At 36.9% G+C, this 22,749-nt stretch overlaps 1 protein-coding gene across 8 annotated transcripts in view; it reads right to left on the reverse strand.

Annotated features, from left to right (window-relative positions):
• The window catches only part of NT5C2 (5'-nucleotidase, cytosolic II), a 111,366-nt gene that overhangs the window by 10,918 nt on the left and 77,699 nt on the right, over positions 1-22,749 (reverse strand). For 4 of the 8 annotated variants that reach the window (XM_060125615.1, XM_060125616.1, XM_060125617.1 and 1 more), the window contains 6 exons: positions 8,207-8,324; positions 7,051-7,146; positions 6,695-6,718; positions 1,586-1,677; positions 1,360-1,417; positions 249-342 (listed from right to left, as the gene is read on the reverse strand). In XM_060125615.1, the coding sequence (XP_059981598.1) occupies positions 249-342; positions 1,360-1,417; positions 1,586-1,677; positions 6,695-6,718; positions 7,051-7,146; positions 8,207-8,324 (482 nt within the window). Of the gene's footprint in view, positions 1-248; positions 343-1,051; positions 1,196-1,359; positions 1,418-1,585; positions 1,678-6,694; positions 6,719-7,050; positions 7,147-8,206; positions 8,325-12,153; positions 12,209-22,749 lie in introns of those variants that run through there. The other 4 variants (XM_060125622.1, XM_060125618.1, XM_060125621.1 and 1 more) reach the window with 4 other exon arrangements.

The raw sequence follows: 22,749 nt of genomic DNA on the forward strand, positions 1-22,749 counted from the left end.
TGCAAACTGAAATAAGATCTAGAAGCCAAGCACCACCACTGAGGAAAGACCGGCATTACCTCTGTAAGCAGGACAGCCAAAGACAAGGACAGAAGTATTCTAGACAGCTATCACCAGCGGCAAATCCCACCCCCCCCCTTTTTTAAACAGATGAACAATTCTGCTCTATTTGCACTTGGAAAGTTAATGTCAGACCATAAAAAACACATGCCAGGCAGTGAGCAGGTGAAGAAGCAGCTCCTAGGTACCTTGTAATGAACCCAGTCAACCGCATCTCTTACATCCTGGAACATACTCCGGTAAGACATGAAGAGGTCCCCATCTTTAAATCCGGTTTCACAGCTACAGAAAGATAAAAAGAACATGACAGGGAATCCAAAAGAGGGTAAATAAAATGAATATCAAACATTGCCCAGGGGACCCAAAGGTTCCATTGTCACATAATAAAGGCCGTGTGGCTAATTTGGAAAATAATTACTCCCTAATGAAAACCCATTTTGACCACCAGAGATGACTACAGTGTTCAATGGAATACAATAACTGTGAACAGATACAGAGTGGTAGAAGAATATACTGAATGGAAGCTAAAAGGCCAGTTCCAAAAATATCAGGTCCTTTATCACTTTTAAGAAACAGGTTCCCATCAAAGAAACATTTAAAATTGGTAATTTAGGTTCTCTCCACCCTCACTTTTCTGACATTGTCTCTAGGTACTAAGGTATTGTCTATTTTCTGTTTATCTTAGTGACTTAGTGCTCCACCAAATTTAGTGCCTTGAAGTGGGTAAGGCCTAAAGAGGATAAGAAGTTTGCAAACTCTGCCACATACGGCTGAACTTACAATTCTCCCTAGAAAGGAAAGGATAACTTTTTCAAGACTTAAGCAAAATTTTACTTCAGGGAGGATAAACAGTATTTACTACTCAATTAATCTTGCTGGGCCTGGGAATGAAACTAAATTACCATCCCTGAATGGCTCCTGGGTAGCTGCTGTGAAATGAGTTGGGGGGTTTTAGTGCAATTCTGCTTGGACAGATAATCATCACACAAACCTCCCACTCAGTTGTCACAATTAGCACCTCTGCTGGCCGTCTTCATTCCCAGGAGAAGCCAATCAGAAGTGGTCCCTTCCAAACATGGCTGCAGCACACTGGCAAGGAGAGGGCCGTGTGGGAGGTGAGAGCCTGCATGGAGCTGCTGGTGCTGTCCCATCTCTCAGGCTGGCAATGTGGCATCTTTCACTAGCACTAAATTCACTTCAGAAAAGCAGAAAAGACCTGCAGTGGCCAGTTCTCTAAAACCCTGTACATTAATTTTTTAAAAAATCAATTGGAAAAAGAAAATTATAGTATATACATACCTGGTATATCTGGAACAATTAGTAAAAAAATCTACTAGGCAGGCCAACAGGTAGGTCTCTGAAAAATGAAGAATAGATATTCATAAGCTAGAAGTGAGATAATGAAATTTGTTTCATTATGTCCTTGCGCAAAGACAAACGATCATGGAAAGAAGGGAAAGCATCAGTATATATAAGCATAGAATAAGCATAGAATATATAATATATAAGCATAGAATGAGTCTACCTGGTAGGTTGAATAGTGTGTTCAGAATGTAAAATCTTTCAGTGTCATCTCGTTGAATAAATTTATTTGGATACTGCTCTCTAGTTTCTGGTCTGAAAGAAAAAAATTTAAATTAACTGACATTCAAAAATAACATTATAACTCTGAGACATATTCATCATTCAAAAATTAATTCAGATATTTTGGTGGCTATGTGCAAGGCAGGGTTCCAAATGATACACATGGCAGGACTTCCCTGGTGGCGCAGTAGATAGGACTCTGTGCTCCCAATACAGGGTGCCTGGGTTCTATCCCTGGTCAGGGAATTAGATTCCACATGCATGCCGCAACTAAGTAAGGGTTTGCATGCCACAACTAAGGAGCTCTGGAGCTGCAAGTAAGGAGTCCCCGTGCTGCAACCAAGACCTGGTGCAACCAAATAAAAAAAAAAAATTTTAAAAACCCAAAAAACACATGGGTAGCTCTGAAAAGGAAGAAGCTTGGTTCCAGCCCCTAAAAAGTTCTCAGTCTGGTAAGGGAGGTGAGTCACATACACAGACAATTACAAAAAGGTAAAAAAATCACAACTACAAGCAAGGTGCGAAGAGCTATGAGAAAACTGAAGAAGGGGAGACCATTTCAACTTAAGGGGTAGAGAGAAGTGAATATGGGAATGTGGAGAGGAAAATCTTGGAAGAATTCATGAAAATGGTAGCATATGAGCTGGCCCTTGAAAGCTAGATAGACGAATCCAGAAACTAGTCTGAGAAAAGGGAACAGAGAAAAATAAAGCTAGAAAGACGAATTGAGGCAATTATGCTATTGTTTTTATACTTCATTCAGGGGCAACAGTGCCACTGACAGTTTTGGGGTTTTTTGGCTGCATTGGGTCTTTGTTGCTGCCTGCGGGCTTTTCTCTAGTTGCCGCTAGTGGGGGCTACTCTTTGTTGCAGTGCATGGGCTTCTCATTGCAGTGGCTTCTCTTGTTGCAGAGCACAGACTCCAGGCGCGTGGGCTTCAGTAGTTGTGGTACGCAGGGGCTACTCTTCATTGCAGTGCATGGGCTTCTCAATGTGGTGGCTTCTCTTGTTGCAGAGCACGGACTCCAGGCGTGCGGGCTTCAGTAGTTGTGGCACGCAGGCTCAGTAGTTGTGGCTCACGGGCTCTAGAGTGCAGGCTCAGTAGCTGTGGCACATGGCATAGCTGCTCCGCAGCATGTAGGATCTTCCTAGACCAGGGCTCAAACCAGTGTCCCCTGCATTGGCAGGCGATTCTTAACCACTGTGCCACCATGTAAGTCCCCACTGACAGCTTTTAAGCAGAAGGATAAAACCATCAGAGCTGAATTGTAAATATATTAAATTAGTAGGCGTTTTAGGATAAAACGGAGGAAGAAATGTGATGTGTTGCAAAAATGGCTACAAATTCTTCCTATCATTTTGTAATGTGACTTTGCAGTTTTTCTGATTAAGAGGCTCAGTCTATTTCTCCATCCTTGAATACAGGCTTGAATGGCAGCAAATGGGATCCAAGCAGAGACTTGGAAAACACATGTGTATTGGGGCTTGCCTACTCTTGCTGCACTTGGAACTCTGAGACTGCTATGTGAATGAGAGTGAGATAACCTGCTGGAGGATAAAAGGTTACATGCAGAAATGAGGTGCCCCAGCCAACAGGCTGCCAACTGCCAGACATGCGAGTGAGGCCATTCTAGATCAGCTGAGCAATCCCAGAATTGCCCAGCTGACTCTCAGAATTTTGAGCTAAATCAAATGGCCATTGTTTTAAGCCACTAAGTTTTGAAGTACTTTATTATGCAGCAAAAACTAACTGACACAGAGACAGAGGCCTGGGAAATCAGTTAGGGGATTACTGTAGTAGTCCAGTTGAGAGCAGGAGGGGCATGTCCTAGAGTGGGCGCAAAGGAAATTAAAGAGAAGAATTATTCAGGAGAGACTGCCAAGGTAAAATGAACAAGACGAGGCAACTTATCAGATGTAGTAGATGAGGAACATAAGAGCCAAAGATGATGATGCTCACACTAAGAGGGTGTCTCTGAGAGGGTGGTGGTACCATAAACAGAATCATGAAAACTAGATAAAAAGTAGATATAAGAGGAATTTTATTTTGGATATGTTAATCTAAAAGTAAACATTTTTACAGGCAATTAGAAACAAAGGTCAAGAACTTAAAATAGAGATTCAAACTTGAGAGATAGCTGGGATCATCTCTGCACAGGTAATAAATGAAGTCAGCAAGACTATTAGAGCAGAAGAGGCCACTTAAGAGTGCAGAGAAAGAAGAGCAGACTGAGACTGGATCCACAGAAGACATTCAGAGTTTAAAAGAAAAAGACAGCGAAAAAAAAAACAGAAGTTAGAGATGCATGAGAACCTGAAAGAGTGAAATAAAACACTGCAAGAAGAGGAAGGGGATATATTATTAATAAAAATATTACAGAGAGTATATATAGGGGTGGGATAGGGAGGGTGGGAGGGGGACGCAAGAGGGAGGAGATATGGGGATATATGTATACCTGATTCACTTTGTTATAAAGCAGAAAGTAACACACCATTGTAAAGCAATTATACTCCAATAAAGATGTTTAAAATATATATATATATATTACAGAGAAACCAAAAGGGAGAAAAACTAAAATATAAAAATGCACAGTCCTCACAGTAAAATATGAAGATTAACTATTTTGAATAAAGGACACCAAATTTAAAGTTCATACTCAGAATAACTTGGGTAAATTCCTGCTTGTGTTTGTTAACTACAAATGGCATAAACTCTAGTTAGGGATATAAAATCACATTAGCTCCCTGTCTTAGTCACCCTTCTGAAATAAGTGTTCCCAATAAAGAATAACTTTATGGAATAGCATATCTTCTAGCCTTCCAAGATTTTCTGTAATGAAAATTAAGGCAGAAGGGAATAGTAATGATACGCTTTCCTCAGTCAGGTTTAGTAAGATGACCTTTTCATCATTAAAGAATAATTCCTTTACCTAAATACAGTTATTTATTAGGCAATTAGAACCCAAACAGACTTATAAATACAGTTAGTGATTACATTTTGTTTACTATATTTGTTTTTCTGGGTTGTTTATGTTCTTTTTTAAATTTTATTTTTGGCTGCGTTGGGTCTTCGTTGCTGCACGTGGGCTTTCTCTAATTGCGGCGAGTGGGGGCTACTCTTCGTTGCGGTGCACGGGCTTCTCTTGTTGCAGAGCACGGGTTCTAGGCACGCGGGCTTCAGTAGTTGTGGCACGCGGGCTCTAGAGCACAGGCTCAGTAGTTGTGGTGCATGGGCTTAGTTGCTCCGCAGCATGGACCAGGGCTTGAACCCATGTCCCGTGCATTGGCAGGCGGATTCTTAACCACTGCGCCACCGGGGAAGCCCCTACTATATTTGTTTTACTTTTTTTTTTTTTTTAAACGTTTGGCCGCGCCTCACAGCTTGTGGGACCTTAGTTCCCCGACCAGGGACCGAACCTGCACCCTTGGCAGTGAAAGTACGGAGTTCTAACCACTGGACCGCCAGGGAATTCCCTACATTTTGTTTAAATTAAGTGTCAAGTCATGCTAGTATACATTTAAAATAAAAATTAATTCATGGGGAGGTAATGTATCATAAAGGAAGGAATGCTAGACTTGGAGTTGGGAAGAAAACGCTTATAATACAGTACTGCTAACTATGTGTGACCCACAGAATAAAGGTTTGATCTCAATATTATCCTAGTCTAAAACTTTAAAAGCCTTTACCATAATCTGAAAAGAGGCTCCAACTCAATTGGCAAGGCATATAAGGTGATGCGTGCTGGAGCCCTAATTTTCCTTCCAACCTTGTCCACCACTATACTTCAATAATTATCTCCCTTTCCCTCCATCTTCATTCTGTCCTTCTCCATGGACTTTTTTTTTTTTAAATTTAACTCTAAAGACTGTACAGTGCTAATAAGTACTGTTTGAATGATTCTGCATTTACTCATAAATGACTTATTTCTGAAACAATATTAAATGTATTTCCAAAGGAGCTATTTGGAAACTTTATTGGCTTATTTGGGGGGGAAGAAAGGAGGTCTATGGATCTTGAGTTAGTAAATCTAATTGTAGTACTAATATATAGAATTTCTTCTCTTCCTTTTCTTCTCTGACTACACCCCTACCCAGTAACACAAAAGTCCATTTCAGACGTTCATAAATAGAACCTTGGTTCATCATCATTGGGATTCTGAATTGTAGTGACAATATCTATACATAAAATAGCTTGGGTTTTTAGTTTTATTTGCAGTCACTTCACATTCTAAATCCTGCCTTTTGATATTCATGAACTTGAACAAACCCCTCACGAGCGGAACAGTGAAAGGAAGATAGATATAACCACTGGTCTAACCAGGTGTGTCAAGGTAGGGTGTTCACTTCATACTGTTCTATGTACACTTGGAAATTGTTTAGCTTGTGTAATGCCAGCTGAAGAGTCTTGTAACATATGATTCAATTCCAAATAGGGCATTGCTGTGACCTCAGATTTAAAGGAAACTCTGGTACAGTTTCTGTTAGTTTGTGTCTCTTATCCCAAAATGTATTTACCAAAAAGACACTGTCTCTTTAACAACTTCATTGTAGACTGTGGTTTTTACTACTTTGCTACTGAAAATAAATAACAGACTGACACTTAACCCATTTTGATTTTAAGAGTTGCCTAATACAGTGTCAGTAGTAAATTAGGTAATATAACAGTAGAGAAAATCATATACTGTAATTGTAAAGCCACAATTATAGAAACTGTCATGTTATGGCACTGTGATTTTTAAAGAAAAAATTGAGATGTTTCACAAAAAAACACTAGATACTAAATTTTGTCTGCTGTTTATTACTGGGGTGAAAAGTCCAAATTAGTAAGAATAGTGGAAATATTCTAATTATGAAAATAAAACGTATCCTTATTTGTTTTAAATAGTGTCACTCTGTATTCATTTTTAACCCCATGTTTTTAAAAATTTTAACCACATGATCAAATACCTGAAGGTACTCATTGTAATATAAAAAATAATGTATTAGCTGTTAAAAATCTCATTTACATTGCTGTAGTTTTAAATTTTTCAAAGCACTTTTACATACATACCTCTTCTGAGCAGCTACCTGAGAACTGTATTACAAAGGAGAAAATAAAAATCTTAGAATTTCAAATAAGTCAAAGCCACTACAGTTCTTTTGGGGCAAGTTTCAAGATTAGCTTTGTTGTATGCTATATAAAATTAGAAGGCACTAATTTAAACAAAATGTAACTGCTAACTATATTTATAAGTCAGTTTGGGTCCTCACTGCCTAATAAATAATTTTTAAGTATCCTTATGTAAAGGAAATGATCTTTAATGATGAGGGAATAGGAAAGTATATTGTATTTGGGGAGACAATATCATCTTCATATTGTTTGACTATAAAAACATGAGAAAGAGGTTAAAGGTTCTTTGTACTCACCCCCTTATGAAGTTAAATCCATGTGCACAAACCAAGAGGTTTCCATAGGCATCAACTTTCAAAAGATTTCCGTAGAGTGTATCAAAGACAAGTCCCCTATGTAAAAATGAAGACATCACCAATCATGCAAAGTAATAAAGGCAATAATCTAATGGAGTATTTACTCCATCACCACAAACCAACCCTCACCTTATTCAGGTTTTATGGCAGCTCAACTATGTCCCCAAACAATATAACTCTAGAGGCTAAAGTGAGTGAATAAAATCTTAAAAACGAATCTCAGAACAACTAACAAATATTTACTCTGTCCAGATAAATAATCACAACTGTTTTATGTGAGAAATAACAGCTTAATCAAACAAGGTGTAAACAATAGTTCCTCTTAATACAGCTGGTTCTATCCTAAAACAGAGTCTCTCTTAATTTCCTTGGACAACTGAGCTGCCTTATATTTCCCTCTGTCACATGTTGTATATGGGACAGATATGATGGCATCTCAAAATAAGCATCATCTTTCTCTTTTTTTAAAAGAGTTTTTTGGTGTGGACCAATTTTAAAGTCTTCTATTGAATTTGTGACATATTGCTTCTGTTTTATGTTTTGTTTTTTTGGCCACGAGGCATGTGGTATCTTAGCTCCCCGACCAGGGATCGAACCCACACCCCCTGCATTGGAAGGCGAAGTCCCAACCACTGGACCGCCAGGGAAGTCCTAGCATCATCTTTCTTAGTGTCAAATCTTTCTTATCAAATCCAGGAATGCAAACTGCCAAGAAGCCTCCTGATTACCAAGTTAAATATATTAGCAAAACATGTAACCGCTCTCCAATAGCATAAGAGAAGAGCATCTGCGATTACTGTCCATCAATTTTAATAATCCCTCTTCTTTCTCATAAATGGATCTTCTTTAATAACAATAAACTAAGTTCAAAGTTCAAGTCAGGAACACAAAATATATGGTGTACATGAAAGGTTTCATGGTCATTTCAGAATCAACACTAACCAAAAACAAACAAAAAACCCCCAAAGAATCTTTTGATGTTTTGTTGGTTTTTTGTTTGTTTGGGGGAAGTTTTTTGGTTGAGGATGCTTTTGGAATTATTAATTTTGGGGACAGAAGGAGGAGTCTTAATCCAAGAATAATCTTGAAATATTACCTGGTAGGGAATGTAGAATCATATGCAAAGCTGAGCAGCTCCTGAGGATAGCCAATAGAAACTAATCTCTCCACAGTAAGCTCAAAGCCAAGGGACTCATACTCCGGGGACTTGTACACTGCACAAAGAGGAGGTTCTCATTAAAAGAATAGCTACTTAAAATAGAAGGCAAATGAGCAAATTTCTACTTTCCCAATTCCTCTCTCCTCCTAAATCTGCCATTTTTCTTCGTTTCCTTCAAACTCCATGTTTTGTACCGCCCTGAGTAATCACAGAACTCAACTGTCAGTCTGTGGAAATAGGTCATATTATAGTAGGAGGAGCAGCAACAAAATGAATTATCAGGCATTTCAGAAGAGTGCCTTCATTCTTAGGAAACCTAATCCCCAAATTTTTTCCTCTTTATTCTTTCATGCCCACAATCTAAAGGCAGGTGGGATAATGTAATATGCACAGCTGTGATATTAACCATGAGAATATAATTAATATAAAACTAGATAGATCTATGTATGTTGAAGTCCTCACTGTTGTGCATGATTGGTGTAGGAATCCTTCAAAATTAGTTGTTTTTTCTTTTTTTAAAGACCAGTCTATTTTTAGAATTCCTATCTGGCTTAGTAGTTACTTTAAATTCCTTCTCCAATCAGCATGATTCCATTTGTTAGGATTTACTTGTTTTCTTTATCAGCCCTGACAATGTCATAGCCATCAAAATTGCATTTTGCAAATTATTAGTGCTAAAACAACCATAAGAAGACATGTCTGAGATAGGAAAATCTGGATATGAATTGGGAATTAGACATTGAAGAATTATAACTCATTTTATTAGACCTGATTATGGAAGAATGAGTACGAGCAAGTATAATATATATAAAATATATATACTTCCTATCTGCCAAAGAAGAAAAATGAGTTTTTTACAGGTGAAATAAAATGGATTTTGGAATATAGGGGTTTCTCTCTAATATTATATGTCTGAAGTTTTCTACAATGAAAAATCTTTTCAGAATCATCATTGCAGTTTAGTATAAAGAAAATGCTCCTTTAAACACATTTCTTCCAAATGAAAGATGTAGGTAGGCAACCATCCATCAGTCTCTAGGGTGGGTAAGCCATATTAAAAATAAAAATACCTGCAATCTTGCTAAATGCCAAATGAGGATTAAAAAACACCCCCAAACATCCTATTCTTTTGTCTCATAATAATTAAACTATTATTATTATTATAGTTCTACCTATAATTAACATATATAGCCTATGGCTCAAACTGATTCTTCATTGCAATTAGTCTGCCTATCCAAGTTAGTGCTAATGTTTTAATGAGTATGATTCAACTTTCCCTTTCCAAAAACAATCCTTTAGAATATTTCTGGAAATACATAAAAGAAAACAGCAATAGTGGTTTCCTCCACAGAAGGGAACTGAGTGACTAAGAGATAGGGGAAGGAAGAAGACTTTCAGGTACCTTCTGTACCTTTAAAACTTGTGACATATTAATGTATTATTTATTCTTTTTAATTGAAATTAAAAAAAAAACAAGGTGAGATTTTAAAATCCTTTAATAAACATTTGTCATATTTATAAGCCTCAAAATTTTAAGGTCCTTTAGGAGATGCTTAAGTCTCATCTCACCAGAACAATGCCAAAAGAAGCTGTCATTTCGTCTGTGGTCTCAGGGGTAATAATAATTTAAGGCTAATGCTAACCCCAGCTAACATTTTCAAAACTGGCTATATTTTTCCCCTCCCATCAATTCCAACCCCATCCTCACCCATCCCTGCCCACAAAATTTTTTGAATCCTCAAGTGTGGAATTCTTAAATTTGAATGATGTACACTGTGGTAAAGCAAGTGCTATATATTCATACATGCTAACAGAATAAGAGCTGGTGTATTATCATAAAACCAGGAAAGCATGGTATCCACTGATGTCAATTTGAATTATTTTGAGAGTATAAAAGAATATCTCACCCCACCCCGTGCTTCCACCTCAATTGAAAGTGAATTTCATTTTAACAAAATTTTCATAAAACAAAAATTACTTCTCAGTTCTAACAAAGCCCCACTTATGTCAAACAATATTTAATGGAACAAAAGTCCAGTATAGCTCAGTAATTTGGATAATCCATTGACATTCATTCTCATAGGATTTGGCCCATATAAAATGTTTTCAATTATTAATTTTTCAGAAAGATAATTTGCTGGATATGCCTTAAGAATGGGAGACAGAAACAAAACTTAAACACCCTCCACCCAGGCTCGCCCCTAAATGAATAATTTTCCCTAGTTAGGGAAGTGATGGAGTAATAGTGATTAAAATCTATTTCTATGAGACAATTCAGATTGAAACCCAAATCAATTTACTCAGAATTTTGGGTGAAAAAAAATGTGTGAGGGCAGAGATCTCAATTCCCCATTTTGCCACCATAAAGAATAGAATAACAGAAAATAAAACACTATACTCTTGTCACATTGTGTTTATTCCAAGGCAGAACTTCCAAGTGTTCAACTGAGATGGCTTTCTAGAAATTCCACCTACAGAAATAAATACTTTAAATTTCCTTTTTCTCAATGAGTTTAGGGTGCTTCCAAAAAATACAGTGTTATTTTCCCCATTTGCTAACTTGAAGTTACACAGCATGTAGAAACATCAGCTGAAGCCAGAATTTCGGTCTCCCTGAGTCTCATCCAAAGCTTTCTGTGGTGGCATATAGTGCCACTGTTAAAAATGAATTTCTAGATTAAGTAGGCTATCAACATTTAAGCTTGGGTGTTGAAACACACTACTCTCCCTCCAATTTTTTCAACTAGTCCAAAAGAAACTGCTCTAATCACAGGTGGGAATGGATTTAGCAAAGAGAGTCCAAGTTCCACTCTGACAACACTATCTATTTCACTAAGCTCTATATTAATCAGTAAGACCTACAAGGTATTGACATTTTCTCATAAGGTTCCTGGATAATCATTTCAGTAACACGAACTCCCAGGTCATTAAATCAGCTGCTAGAGAACTGTACAGTACAACCAGGGCTGGAGAAGCAGAATTGCAGCTGCACAGAGCATGAATCTAGATGTTTTGTTCTAAATGTCCCTTGGGAAAAATCACAATTTGTTCTGACCTGGTGGTAAAAATGACAATTCCTGAACCCTACAAAGTACCATCATGTCTTAAATAAATAAACAGATAGATAGCAAAATTTCTTTTTTAATCAACCAGGCCCTTCAAAGCCGGCCTGGACATCTGTGGGGAATCATATATATCACCTCAGACTAGAGCTCTATATGCCCTCCACAGCTGCAAAGGCTCTAATTTCAGTTTGTCTGGCAAAACTGGCAAGTAAATGACGCATAGCTTCAAACTCAGTTCTCACAACTGACCCAAAACACTGCCAATAGCTTCAAGAGTATACACAGCCTCACACATTCACTGCTTATTTCTCTTTCAAGAAGGTCCTCAGGCCTATTCTAATTTACCCAATATCCAAAGACAAAGGAAGAGGTTATTTTAAGGGCCAGAGTCCAAAAAAGAGGACTGCTTCAGGCACCAGGGCAGCACACAGTGTTCTCAGGTTACGTAACCAGACTATAAAGAGAACAACCAAAGCTTTGAAAGCTGAAGCTACTGAGAGCATTTAAAGATATTCTTTACTCCATAATCTGCGAGGGAAAAACAGTTCTTCAAAAAATATCAGCTGCATGTTGTGGGGGTGAAAGTTGTGGGCTGTTTTGAGTAGAATTTGTTCATACAAGATAGAATCTGGATTAGAGGAGACAGTCCCTTTAGGTGAGCTGAAAACTTTCTGCAGGGAAGTCTGGAATTCTCATGCACTTTTTACCTTTGCCACCAAGACACACTGTGTAGTAGTTTATAGATTTTAGACAAAGGAAGGGCAAACCTCTACAGAGGTTCCAGCCTAGCAGAATGCTGCTGCCAAAATGAGAACTCACATGAGGCAGATGCAGATGCAGAGTGTGTCACTCCAGTCTTGAAGGAGTTACACTGGCACTCCTGTTAAAAAACAAAACAAAGCAACAAAACAAAACAAAAACAAAAACTGGTTTTAAAACTGTTGTGATGGGCTGGAACAGAGAGATACCATTTGGAAATTGGTATTAATAGGAGTTACTGCCTCCTATTTAGAAGCCTCTGACCATCACTTAAATTCATCTAATTAGCCACAACAAAACAAGGGTATTGAAGATAAGCGTAAGTATTATACATTATTTAACTTTTCCAGTACCCTGAGCCTGGATTACAAGCCAAGTCTGATCCTGAATGTTAAGTCAAAAGACAAACAGAAAAATAAATTTCTTTTGTCTTAGTTTATTTTTTCTAGCACATTTCAGGTTTATATGATAGAAACTGAATGCAACTGGTAAACAGCGTTTAGAATTGAACTATAGTAAGTGAAACAGACTAATAAAGGATACAAGAATATACCAGAGCAGTCTCATCTTAAACTAAGTCTACCTGTACCTATCTACCTACTTTTCTACCCTTCTAACACCTAATTTTGTAATCTTGATAAAAATAAAAACCAACATCACCCTACTAAAAATCTAACCAGATGTCTAAATATGAAATAGAGGGTAAAAATTTATTTTGATTCTGTGAGTGTATATTTGCCCTCAGTAAATGGAGTCATACTACTCTACTTTCATAAAGTTAAAGAAACTATCTAGTCTAGTAAGATAACTGACTTGAAGATACATAAATCCTTTCAAGATACTGATACTTTTTTTTTTTTTTTTTGCAGTACCTGGGCCTCTCACTGTGTGGCCTCTCCCGTTGCGGAGCACAGGCTCCGGACGCGCAGGCTCAGTGGCCATGGCTCACAGGCCCAGCCGCTCCACGGCATGTGGGATCCTCCTGGACCGGGGCACGAACCCGTGTCCCCTGCATTGGCAGGCGGACTCTCAACCACTGTACCACCAGGGAAGCCCAAGATATTTATACTTTTAAGATATGAATTGTGTTTAACTTTACAGGGAGTCATTTTTCCTCGAGACATTTAGGTTTTTGAAAACATATGGTTGGATTTCACCAACTTCTGGATTTTTTGTGAAAGGGAGATGGTACTAAATGGAAGAGCAAAAATGACTAAATACAATGTTGAAAATTTCTAAAAACATTACAACTAGGAGAAACCAGCACTACCAATCACACTTTGAAAAGCAAAAATCCAACCCAACCACTCAAGAATAGTTATTTGCTTTTATGCTATGAATGTGATCAACATCAGTGTTCTCTATTTATTTAGGCTAAGTGATCTTAGCTCTCTGAGACTGTAACTAGCAAAGATAATAATTCACATTTTCATTAAGGAAACTTTAAATTAAATCTTTCCATTCCCATATAAACAGACACCAGAGGACTTTTTCTACTTTTCACAACTATTTGAAAACCCCAATGCAATATCACAGACATAGTCAAAAATTTTCTAACATAAGAGATCATAAATGATCTAAAAAGAGATATTGAAAAATTCTAAAAACTACCTCAATTTTAATTTACCTAAAATACAAAAGCTAGATACCATTCAACACTTTCAGTAATATAAAATAAAACCAACTCCCACATGGCTAGACATGTAAATAAGTAAACAAGTAGAGTCTGAAAGACTGCCAGTCTCAATTTATTGCAAAAGTAAAATTAAATGGTAATTAAAAGATTTGTTTTAAAAATTACCAAGAGTATTAAAAGAATGTTTATTTTAAAATAAAATGAAAAAAACTACCTAACTCAAAATTTTCCCTCTGAGAACCTGTATGCTTACTAGGAATGTGTATTTCGGCTATTGTTTTCAACTTAAAATGCGGAAAACTGAAAATTATTGAAATAACTTTAAAAATCCTCTTTAACCAAAGAAGCTGCTTGTAATTAAAAAAAAAAGAAATAGCTAGTATATAATTTTTCCACCAAATAAGAACAGATCATCACACTCAAATGCCTGTACTAAAGTTAGAATAATATAACAGACATTTGGATGCCTACTGTGTACAGGTACTAGATGCTAAGAACAGCATCTAGTACTCATGGTCTTTGGCCTGAAGGAGCTCGTAGTGCGCTACAGGGATATACAATTAGATATTTATAATAAATTTTAGAAGATCCACAATACAATGTGACTAAGGAGGTACAGAGGGACAGAAACGGGGCCAATTAACCCAGCCCAGGAAGTCTTCTTAAAAAATATGCATGGGACTTACCTGGTGGCGCAGTGGCTAAGAATCTGCCTGCCAATGGAGGGGACATGGGTCCAAGCCCCGTTCTGAGAAGATCCCACATGCTGTGGAACAACTGAGCCCATGTGCCACAACTACTGAGCCTGCGCTCTAGAGCCCGCGAGCCACAACTACTGAGCCTGAGTGCCACAGCTACTGAAGCCTGCACACCTAGAGCCCGTGCTCTGCAACAAGAAGCCATGCAATGAGAAGCCCGCGCACTGCAATGAAGAGTAGCCCCTGCTCACTGCAACTAGAGAAAGCCCTTGTGCAGCAACAAAGACCCAACATAGCCAAAAACAAAATTAATAATAAATCTATTAAAAAAAATATATATATGTATCATTTACTCAGGATTATACGGATAATTCATTTTTATAACCAGCATCTCAAGGTACTATAACGTTTACCAAACTTTCTGAAACTCAGATTCAGGTAATATGTTCCAAACACCTCTATCAGGGTTAGGCAAGTTAATTAATGTGAGAAATGGTCTAAGCGTTGGTACATGTCTTGGCCTAAAGGGGGAAGTAGCTGTCAGATGTAGCTGACTCCCCGGTGGGAATGAGAGCCGATTGTTGCCATTTATGTGATAACAACCAGCCCAGATTTTTATACTTGGAATCCCCCAATTTTTAACTACTGACTCAATTTAAAAAAACAACAAACTCTATTTGAGCCAAACTATGGGTCTGTGGTCTGAGGTGTGCCCATGGGCCACTGGTGTGCAACCTCTAGTGTATACTTGAGATTAGATACTTCCACATAAGTTCTCCATCTAACTGAAATGGTTTGACTGTCCTCTTCGAAGAGCTTTTTTTTTTTTTGCTGTGCCGCACAGCTTGTGGGATCCTACTGATACTTCCCTGACCAAGGATTGAACCCAAGCCCTCAGCAGTAAGAGCACGGAGTCCTAACCACTGGACTGCCAGGGAATTCCCCTCCTCAAAAAGTCTTAAAGAAATAGAATTTAAGTACTTAATGAATTGGAAATCCAGGTGGAAAAATCCATTCTTCAACAACCACAGAGTATCCTAGATAATGTTGTTCTATTCATCTCAAGGAAAAACTGAGGGGGTGGATAAAAAACATTTAGGAAATAAAGGAACCATTACGTAGTCACTTAATTTGGTCCCCTACCATAATGCTGTAACAATTATGCCATAACAATTATAATTATCTGAATCTGATTCTTTCATATGACTGTGAAAGCAAACAAATGTTCCCAGTGATTTAAAGAATCACAATCACCTCATGATCTGCCTAGGTAACCAACTATTAGAGTTCCCTGACCCAGCAGGTTTTATCCATTACGTTTAACCTAAATCTTCCCTACACAGCTTAACTCTATTATCATTTGTCTTGTTCTCAGTGGCCATTATCCCCATGGTAAAGCGAACATTCAGAGAATGTGTAAGCAGAAAAGAAATAATGAATCAAAGATAGCTCTTATGTTAGGACTATTTTGAAAACAAGTTTATCCATGTTGAAAATGGCATGGGATATTAAAACAAAAAAGATTCATTTTAGTAATTTTACTGATGCAACTAATATTACATGATATTTAATCACACAAAAAATCTGGCTTACATTTGAATGCTTTTATGCCTGGCAATGGAAAACAAAGACCATAAACACTGGTGATGAATTATTTCTATCACTCACTGTGTAATATGGAGGACATGGAATTGGGTTTTATTAAGAAATCATTTAAATTTCCTAGTGATCTAGGAACAAACCATATATTACTGCAATTCAGAGGATGAATCTAAAATCAGTGAAAACTCTACTGGGATACAGAAATGACATAAAAGAAATCAAAGCTTAGAAACTAAGTGTAGATAAATAGGCTGCCTAAAAGTAATGTATAAACCTAACACAGGTAATATATAATACAAATATATATCTAAAAATAACAGCCTTGAGAGTATTTATCTCAACTAATACAAAGAACTTTAATCCACAAGAAGATAATACACTGGAGTATTATTTCTTTTTTAATTCTTCCCTAACATACAGAGACCACTTCAAAAGTATGCTCGGCTGGGGAAACTGTATTTCATTTCTTGAGGGAGGTAGTGTAAGAAATTCTTAAGTTTAAGGAAAAGCAGTAAGAGGAGCTAAAATAAAGATTATATTCTCATATGGAAATGAAAAGACTAAAAAAAGAACTTTAAATTTAAGCGCCCTTTTAAAAATAAAATAACTTTGTTGGTATTTGGTCAGTTTTCCCCATCTGATTTTTAAATTTAACTTTATTAAGGATTTTTTTAATCATACACAAAAGTAGACAGAATATTAAATGAGCTACTTTAAACCCATTAACAATTACCACTATTTTGGATTCTTGTTTCCTCTATCATCGCTAATTTATTCTTTTCCAATTGAGTAATTTTATCAGATGAAAAAGTTTTTAAACTGATCTATAACAGAATATTTAAATAGCACGCAAGTATCATATATATGCACCTACAGAATTATTTCATTACCTAGATCAGGTGATCCTTTAATTAAACTGCTTAAAAATCCTTCCCATTTAGAGGCCAATGTAATGCCAGAACAGTCTTTTTATCAGCAATAAGTTATAATAAAAGCCTTCCAAATTAAGGATTGCTCAGAAATATTTTAACTATACTATGGCTATCAATTTTATAGTCTTGATGAGAAAATCAGTTCTACCAAAAGCACTGATCTTTTGGTATTATAGTACTGGCTTAGTACTACCATGCATTAAAACTCTTAGGAGGGACTTCCCTGGTGGTCCAGTGGTTAAGAATCTGCCTGCCAGTGGAGGGGACATGGGTTTGATCCCTGATCTGGGAAGATCCCACATGCAGCAGAGCAACTAAGCCTGTGCGCCACAACTACTGAGCCTGCGCTCTAGAGCCCATGAGCCAAGACTACTGAGCCCGCTGCCACAAATACTGAAGCCCGCGCTCCTAGAGCCCGTGCTCCGCAACAAGAGAAGCCCGTGCACCAAAACAAAGAGAAGCCTGGCTCGCCGCAATTAGAGAAAGCCTGCGGCCCTCCCTGCAACCAAAAAAAAAAAAAAAAAAAAAAAAACTCTTAGGAAATCAGAGTTAACACATAGGCTGATATGTTGGGCTAAAGAAAATAGAAGTGTAAACATGTGAGAAAATTTTTATATTAGGGATGCCATCAAAAATAGCTCAGTTAAAAAAAATAGCTCAGTTAAAAAAAGGATAGCTTTGTTCAGTTAAAGAAACAAACTAATAAAGAAGTATTTCTACCTAAGGATCAATGAATCTATTCCTAAATAAGTTCTCTCTAAAAGACAACTACCCCAAAACAACAGAAAAATAAACCAAAAACCTCCAAAACAAAACAAAACAATCTTGAAGTTAAAACAATCAAATTGTATTATGCCTTTTATTTTTTCCCCACCCTCTCCCCAAATAACACCTTTTAAAAGCAAATGTAATAAAATTTACCATCCAAGTGAGCCTTCTCCCATTCAAAACAATCACTCCCGAGGTAATATATATTGATACTTATTCCAGTAATGCAATCATTACTCAAAACATATCTGAAATTCTTCTTTCAAAATTCTACTTTCAGAGTGAAGAGCACATTGTTCTAGATATATATCCTCCCTGGTGGCACATTTTCATCAACAGATGATGAATTTAATGTAAGGTGTAGGGGGCAGTTATTGAGAGCAACCAGCAACTAAGAGGGGAATTTGAGACGGGTTAAAAAAAAAGGTGTGACTACTAGAAGTAATGAAGCAGGTTTTCTTGTGGGTTTATAAACTGGCTGTGGAAACAGTTCCAAAGGAATTCCTAAAATTCTAAGAAATGACAGAGGTATTGCAGTAAGTTTTCCCTAATAAGGTGACTTTATGAAGGATAATATCTATTTAGCAGCGTATTTTCTTATAGGCTTTCTTTTATAAAATTACTCTTTTGACCCATTTTATATGTGTTTAATTTTGCAAGGCACCTCAAATCTCTTTTGAGGATTTACATAAAAGTAAACTTTATTGCTTTATAGGTAGCAAACCTTCCAGCTATGTAAACCCATTCAACCATAGGCCTGTGAAGTTCAGCTTATTCTAACTGGATCCTTGATACAAATCACTGATTGGACTCTAATACTAATTATCACTTTTCATCTTCACAATTCTCTTTTATGGGTTGAGTCCTCATAATATATTCTAATTACATTTTTATTTTGCTTAGTTTTATGAGGCTGTTTTCCAATTTGCTTTTATTGATAATTTTATCAACCACCATCCTTGTTTTTTTCTTTTATGGAAAGGGATTATCTCTTTTTGAAAAGGTTTCCCCCCCTTTTATCTGTTACCCTAGTTTCTCTGTTCACTCAGCTTATCCTCTTATTCTACTGTTTCAGAAAAACAAAAAAACCCGTTCAAAAGTTCTTTTAAGAAAAAAGATCACTAAGGGGGGATAATGAATGCATTTCACTTACTGAACTACACCTATTTTTATATTCCTTTAATCTTCAACTGTGAACATTTAGATCCATTCACAAACTGATAAACCCCTCAAGAATACGTCAGAGGACACACAGGTTAATAACTTTCACTGACTTGAATGCAATCATTCACTAACACAAAAACCTCCTGCACATAGACAATCTGTTTGGAGGGCTGTGGAGTACGGTAATGTGCAAGTTCTACATTTTCCAAGTTATGAGAAGGATGCTGTGACTACTATCTCATGACCTAGGACAATGGGAATTTCTCTGGCCTTTTTTATTATCTTCCTTTTGGTTATCTTCCTTGGTTTGTACAAAAAACTTTTCAGGAAATGCATTCCTTTAAGAGACTCTGTTGTCACACTAAGAACTTCAAACATCCATCCAGTTTATACACTATCCACAGTAAGTTCAATTCAACTGATGTTCCATATTAATTTAATTAATCACTATTGCAAGGAGCTCATCTTTCTTTAAGGAGAGATGTTGAAGCAGAGACATAGAAGTTTACATTGTCATATGTTTCATTTTTTAAAAAAGTGTTCTTGGGACTTCCCTGGTGGCGCAGTGTTTGGGAATCCACCTGCCAATACAGGAGACACGGGTTTGAGCCCTGGTCTGGGAAGATCCCACATGCCATGGAGCAACTAAGCCAGTGAGCCACAACTACTGAGCCTGCGCTCTAGAGCCCGTGAGCCAAAACTACTGAGCCCTCGTGCCACAACTACTGAGCCCTCATGCCACAACTACTGAAGCCCGCGCGCCTAGAGCCCATGCTCCGCAACAAGAGAAGCAGCCACCTCAGTGAGAAGCCCACATACCACAACGAAGAGTAGCCCCCGCTCACCGCAACTAGAAAAAGCCCGTATGCAGCAATGAAGACCCAACGCAGCCAAAATTAAATAAATAAATAAAAATTAAAAAATAATAATAAAGAAATAAAAAAAATAAGTGTTCTCTCTGCATATATGGTCAAATGATTTTTGACAAGAATGTCTAGTCTATTCAGCAAGGAAAGAGCAACCTTTTCAACGGTGCTGAGCAAACTAGATGTCCACATGTGAAAGAATGAAGTTAGACCCTTACCTTATAACCACACACAAAAATTAACTCAAAATGGATCAAAGATCTAAATATTAAGAGCTAAAAACATAAAACACTTAGAACATTTTCATTATATTGGATTTACCAATATAATGAAATATTTCATTACATTTCAATGTATTTCATTATATTTCATCACGTTGGATTTGGCAATGACCTCTTAGATGTGAAATCAGCAAAAGCACAGGCAACAGAAGAAAAAATAGACAAATTAGACTTCATCAAAATTAAAAACTTTTCTGCTTCAAAAGACACTATCAAGAGAGTGAAAAAACAATACACAGAATGAGAGACAATATTTGTAAATCATATACCTGAAAAGGGATTAACATCTATAATATTTAAAGAGCTCCCGCAACTCAACAACTACAACAAAACAACCCATTTAAAAACTGGAAAAAGGACTTTAAATAGATATTTCTCCAAATAAGATATACAAATGGCTAATAAGCACATGAAAGATGCTCAACATCACCGCCAATAGGGAAATGTAAATCAAAAACCACAATGAGATACCACTTCACACCCATTAGGAAGACTATTATCAAAACAACAACAAAAACCTGAAAATAACAAGTGTTGGCCAGGATGTGGAGAAATTGGAACCCTCTTGCATGGCTGATGGGACTGTAAAATGGTGCAGCCACTGTGGAAAACAGTGTGGCAGTCCCTCAAAAAGTTAAACATAGAATTACCATGTGATCCAGCAATTCCATTCCAGGGTATAGACCTAGAAAAACTGAAAGCAAGGACTTAAGCAGACACTTGTACACCAATGTTCAAAGCAGCATTAGTCACAGTGGCCAAAAGGTGGAAGCATCCAAAGTATCCACTGACAGATGATGGATAAACAAAATGTGGTACATAAATATAATGGAATATTATTCAGCCTTAGAAAGGAATGAAATTCTGAGATATGCTACGACATGGATGAAATTTGAAAACACTATGACAAGAGATATAAGCCAGACATAAAAAGACAAATATTCTACGACTCTACTATTTATATGAAATATACAGAATAGGTAAATTCACAGAGACAGAAAGTATACTAGAGGTTATAGGGACTGAAGGGAAGAGGAAATGGGGAGTTATTGCTTAATGGGTACAGAGTTTCTGTTTGGGATGATGAAAAAGTTCTGGAAATGGATAGTGGTGAAGGTTGCACAACACTGTGGATGTATGTAATGTCACTCAATTATACGCTTAAAAATGAAGAAATAGTAAATTTTACGTTATGAATATTTTACCACAAAAAAAAAGGGAAGAAAAAAGTGCTCTACCTCATTTGAGATGTCTTCAGTGACAGTACACCAATACTATATAATACTTGTTACTTTGTTTTTCCTCACCCCTTTAAATGCCTCTAATGCCAATAAGTTTGGTAGGAATATACAATTGCTGACAGAAACATGATCTGAGTGCTCTGGACTTTAGTCCAAGTAAATACATCATGCAAAAAAATGTTCATTTAAATGTCAAGTGAATTGAGTCAATTCCAGTTAACAACAAAACAAGATCAGAGTGCATCTACTATGCCTGAGAGGACAGGATGAGAGATCAAAAGTCCTGAGATGCTTCTGCTAGTAGCAGATTTACCAAACCCAAGGACTAGTTTCTCTTAATTTCTTCCTTGATACTCCTAATAGCTTTATTCTATCTTCTCTCCCCACTTTAGGCTTGTTAATGCGAAGTGCTTAGCTTTGGCATAATTAAATTTTATCCCCAGCGGCTAATGACATGGCCTAGAAAGGAGAGGAGGACAGAAAAATTCAAAAGGAGTCTAAAATATATTTTCAATCCCTCCCAAGATTTTTTAATTGAAAAAAAGCATAATTTTATAATTCTAAAAATACAGTATTTATACAGTACTCTTAAGGCTTAAGATTGTTTCTAAAAATTAAAGAAAGAAAAATTGTGTAAAACTATAGCAGTCCCCCTTTATCTTTGGTGAATTCGTTCCAAGAGCCCCGGTGGATACCTGAAACCGTAGACAGTACCAAACCTTACATATACTATGTTTTTTCCTATACGTACATACCTCTGATAAAGCTTAATTTGTAAATTAGGCACAGTAAGAGATGAACAATAATAACTAATAATAAAATAGAACAATTATAACAATATACTGTTATAAAAGTTATGCACACTCTCTCTCAAAATATCTTATTGTACATATTTAATGCCTTTTCCATCTTAACTAAGTACTCATCACACAAACGGTGGCCAAACTTTTGTAGTTTGAGGTGACAGCATAACTAGCACGAGTTTCTATTTCCTTCTTCACAATTTCGCGAATATTCATTCTTACTGTAGATTTTAGTAACCTCAGCATGATTGTTTTCTTTCCTTACGAAGTTGAGAACTTTCACTTTTTCACTCAAAGGAAGCATTTAAAGGCTTCTCTTCAGCAAATATTAATTGCCAGCATCACTACTCTTGCTCTTTGGGGCCATTATTAAAAAAAAAATGAAGGTCACTTGAACACAAGCACTGTGATATCAGGACAGTTGATCTAATAACTGAGAGGGCTATTAGATGACTAACAGGGAGGATACACGGGACAAAGGGATGATTCACATTCTGGGTGGGATGGAGCAGGAAGGTACGAGATTCCATCGTGCTACTCAGAGCAGCGTACAATTTAAAATTTATGAATTGCTTATTTCTGGAATATTCCATTAAAAAAAAATTTTCTGACCACAGTTGACTGTGGGTCAATGAAACCATGGAAAGTGAAACTGTAGGTAAGAG

Source organism: Lagenorhynchus albirostris, chromosome 16 (genome assembly GCF_949774975.1).
Source record: "Lagenorhynchus albirostris chromosome 16, mLagAlb1.1, whole genome shotgun sequence".
Lineage (NCBI taxonomy): Eukaryota > Metazoa > Chordata > Mammalia > Artiodactyla > Delphinidae > Lagenorhynchus > Lagenorhynchus albirostris.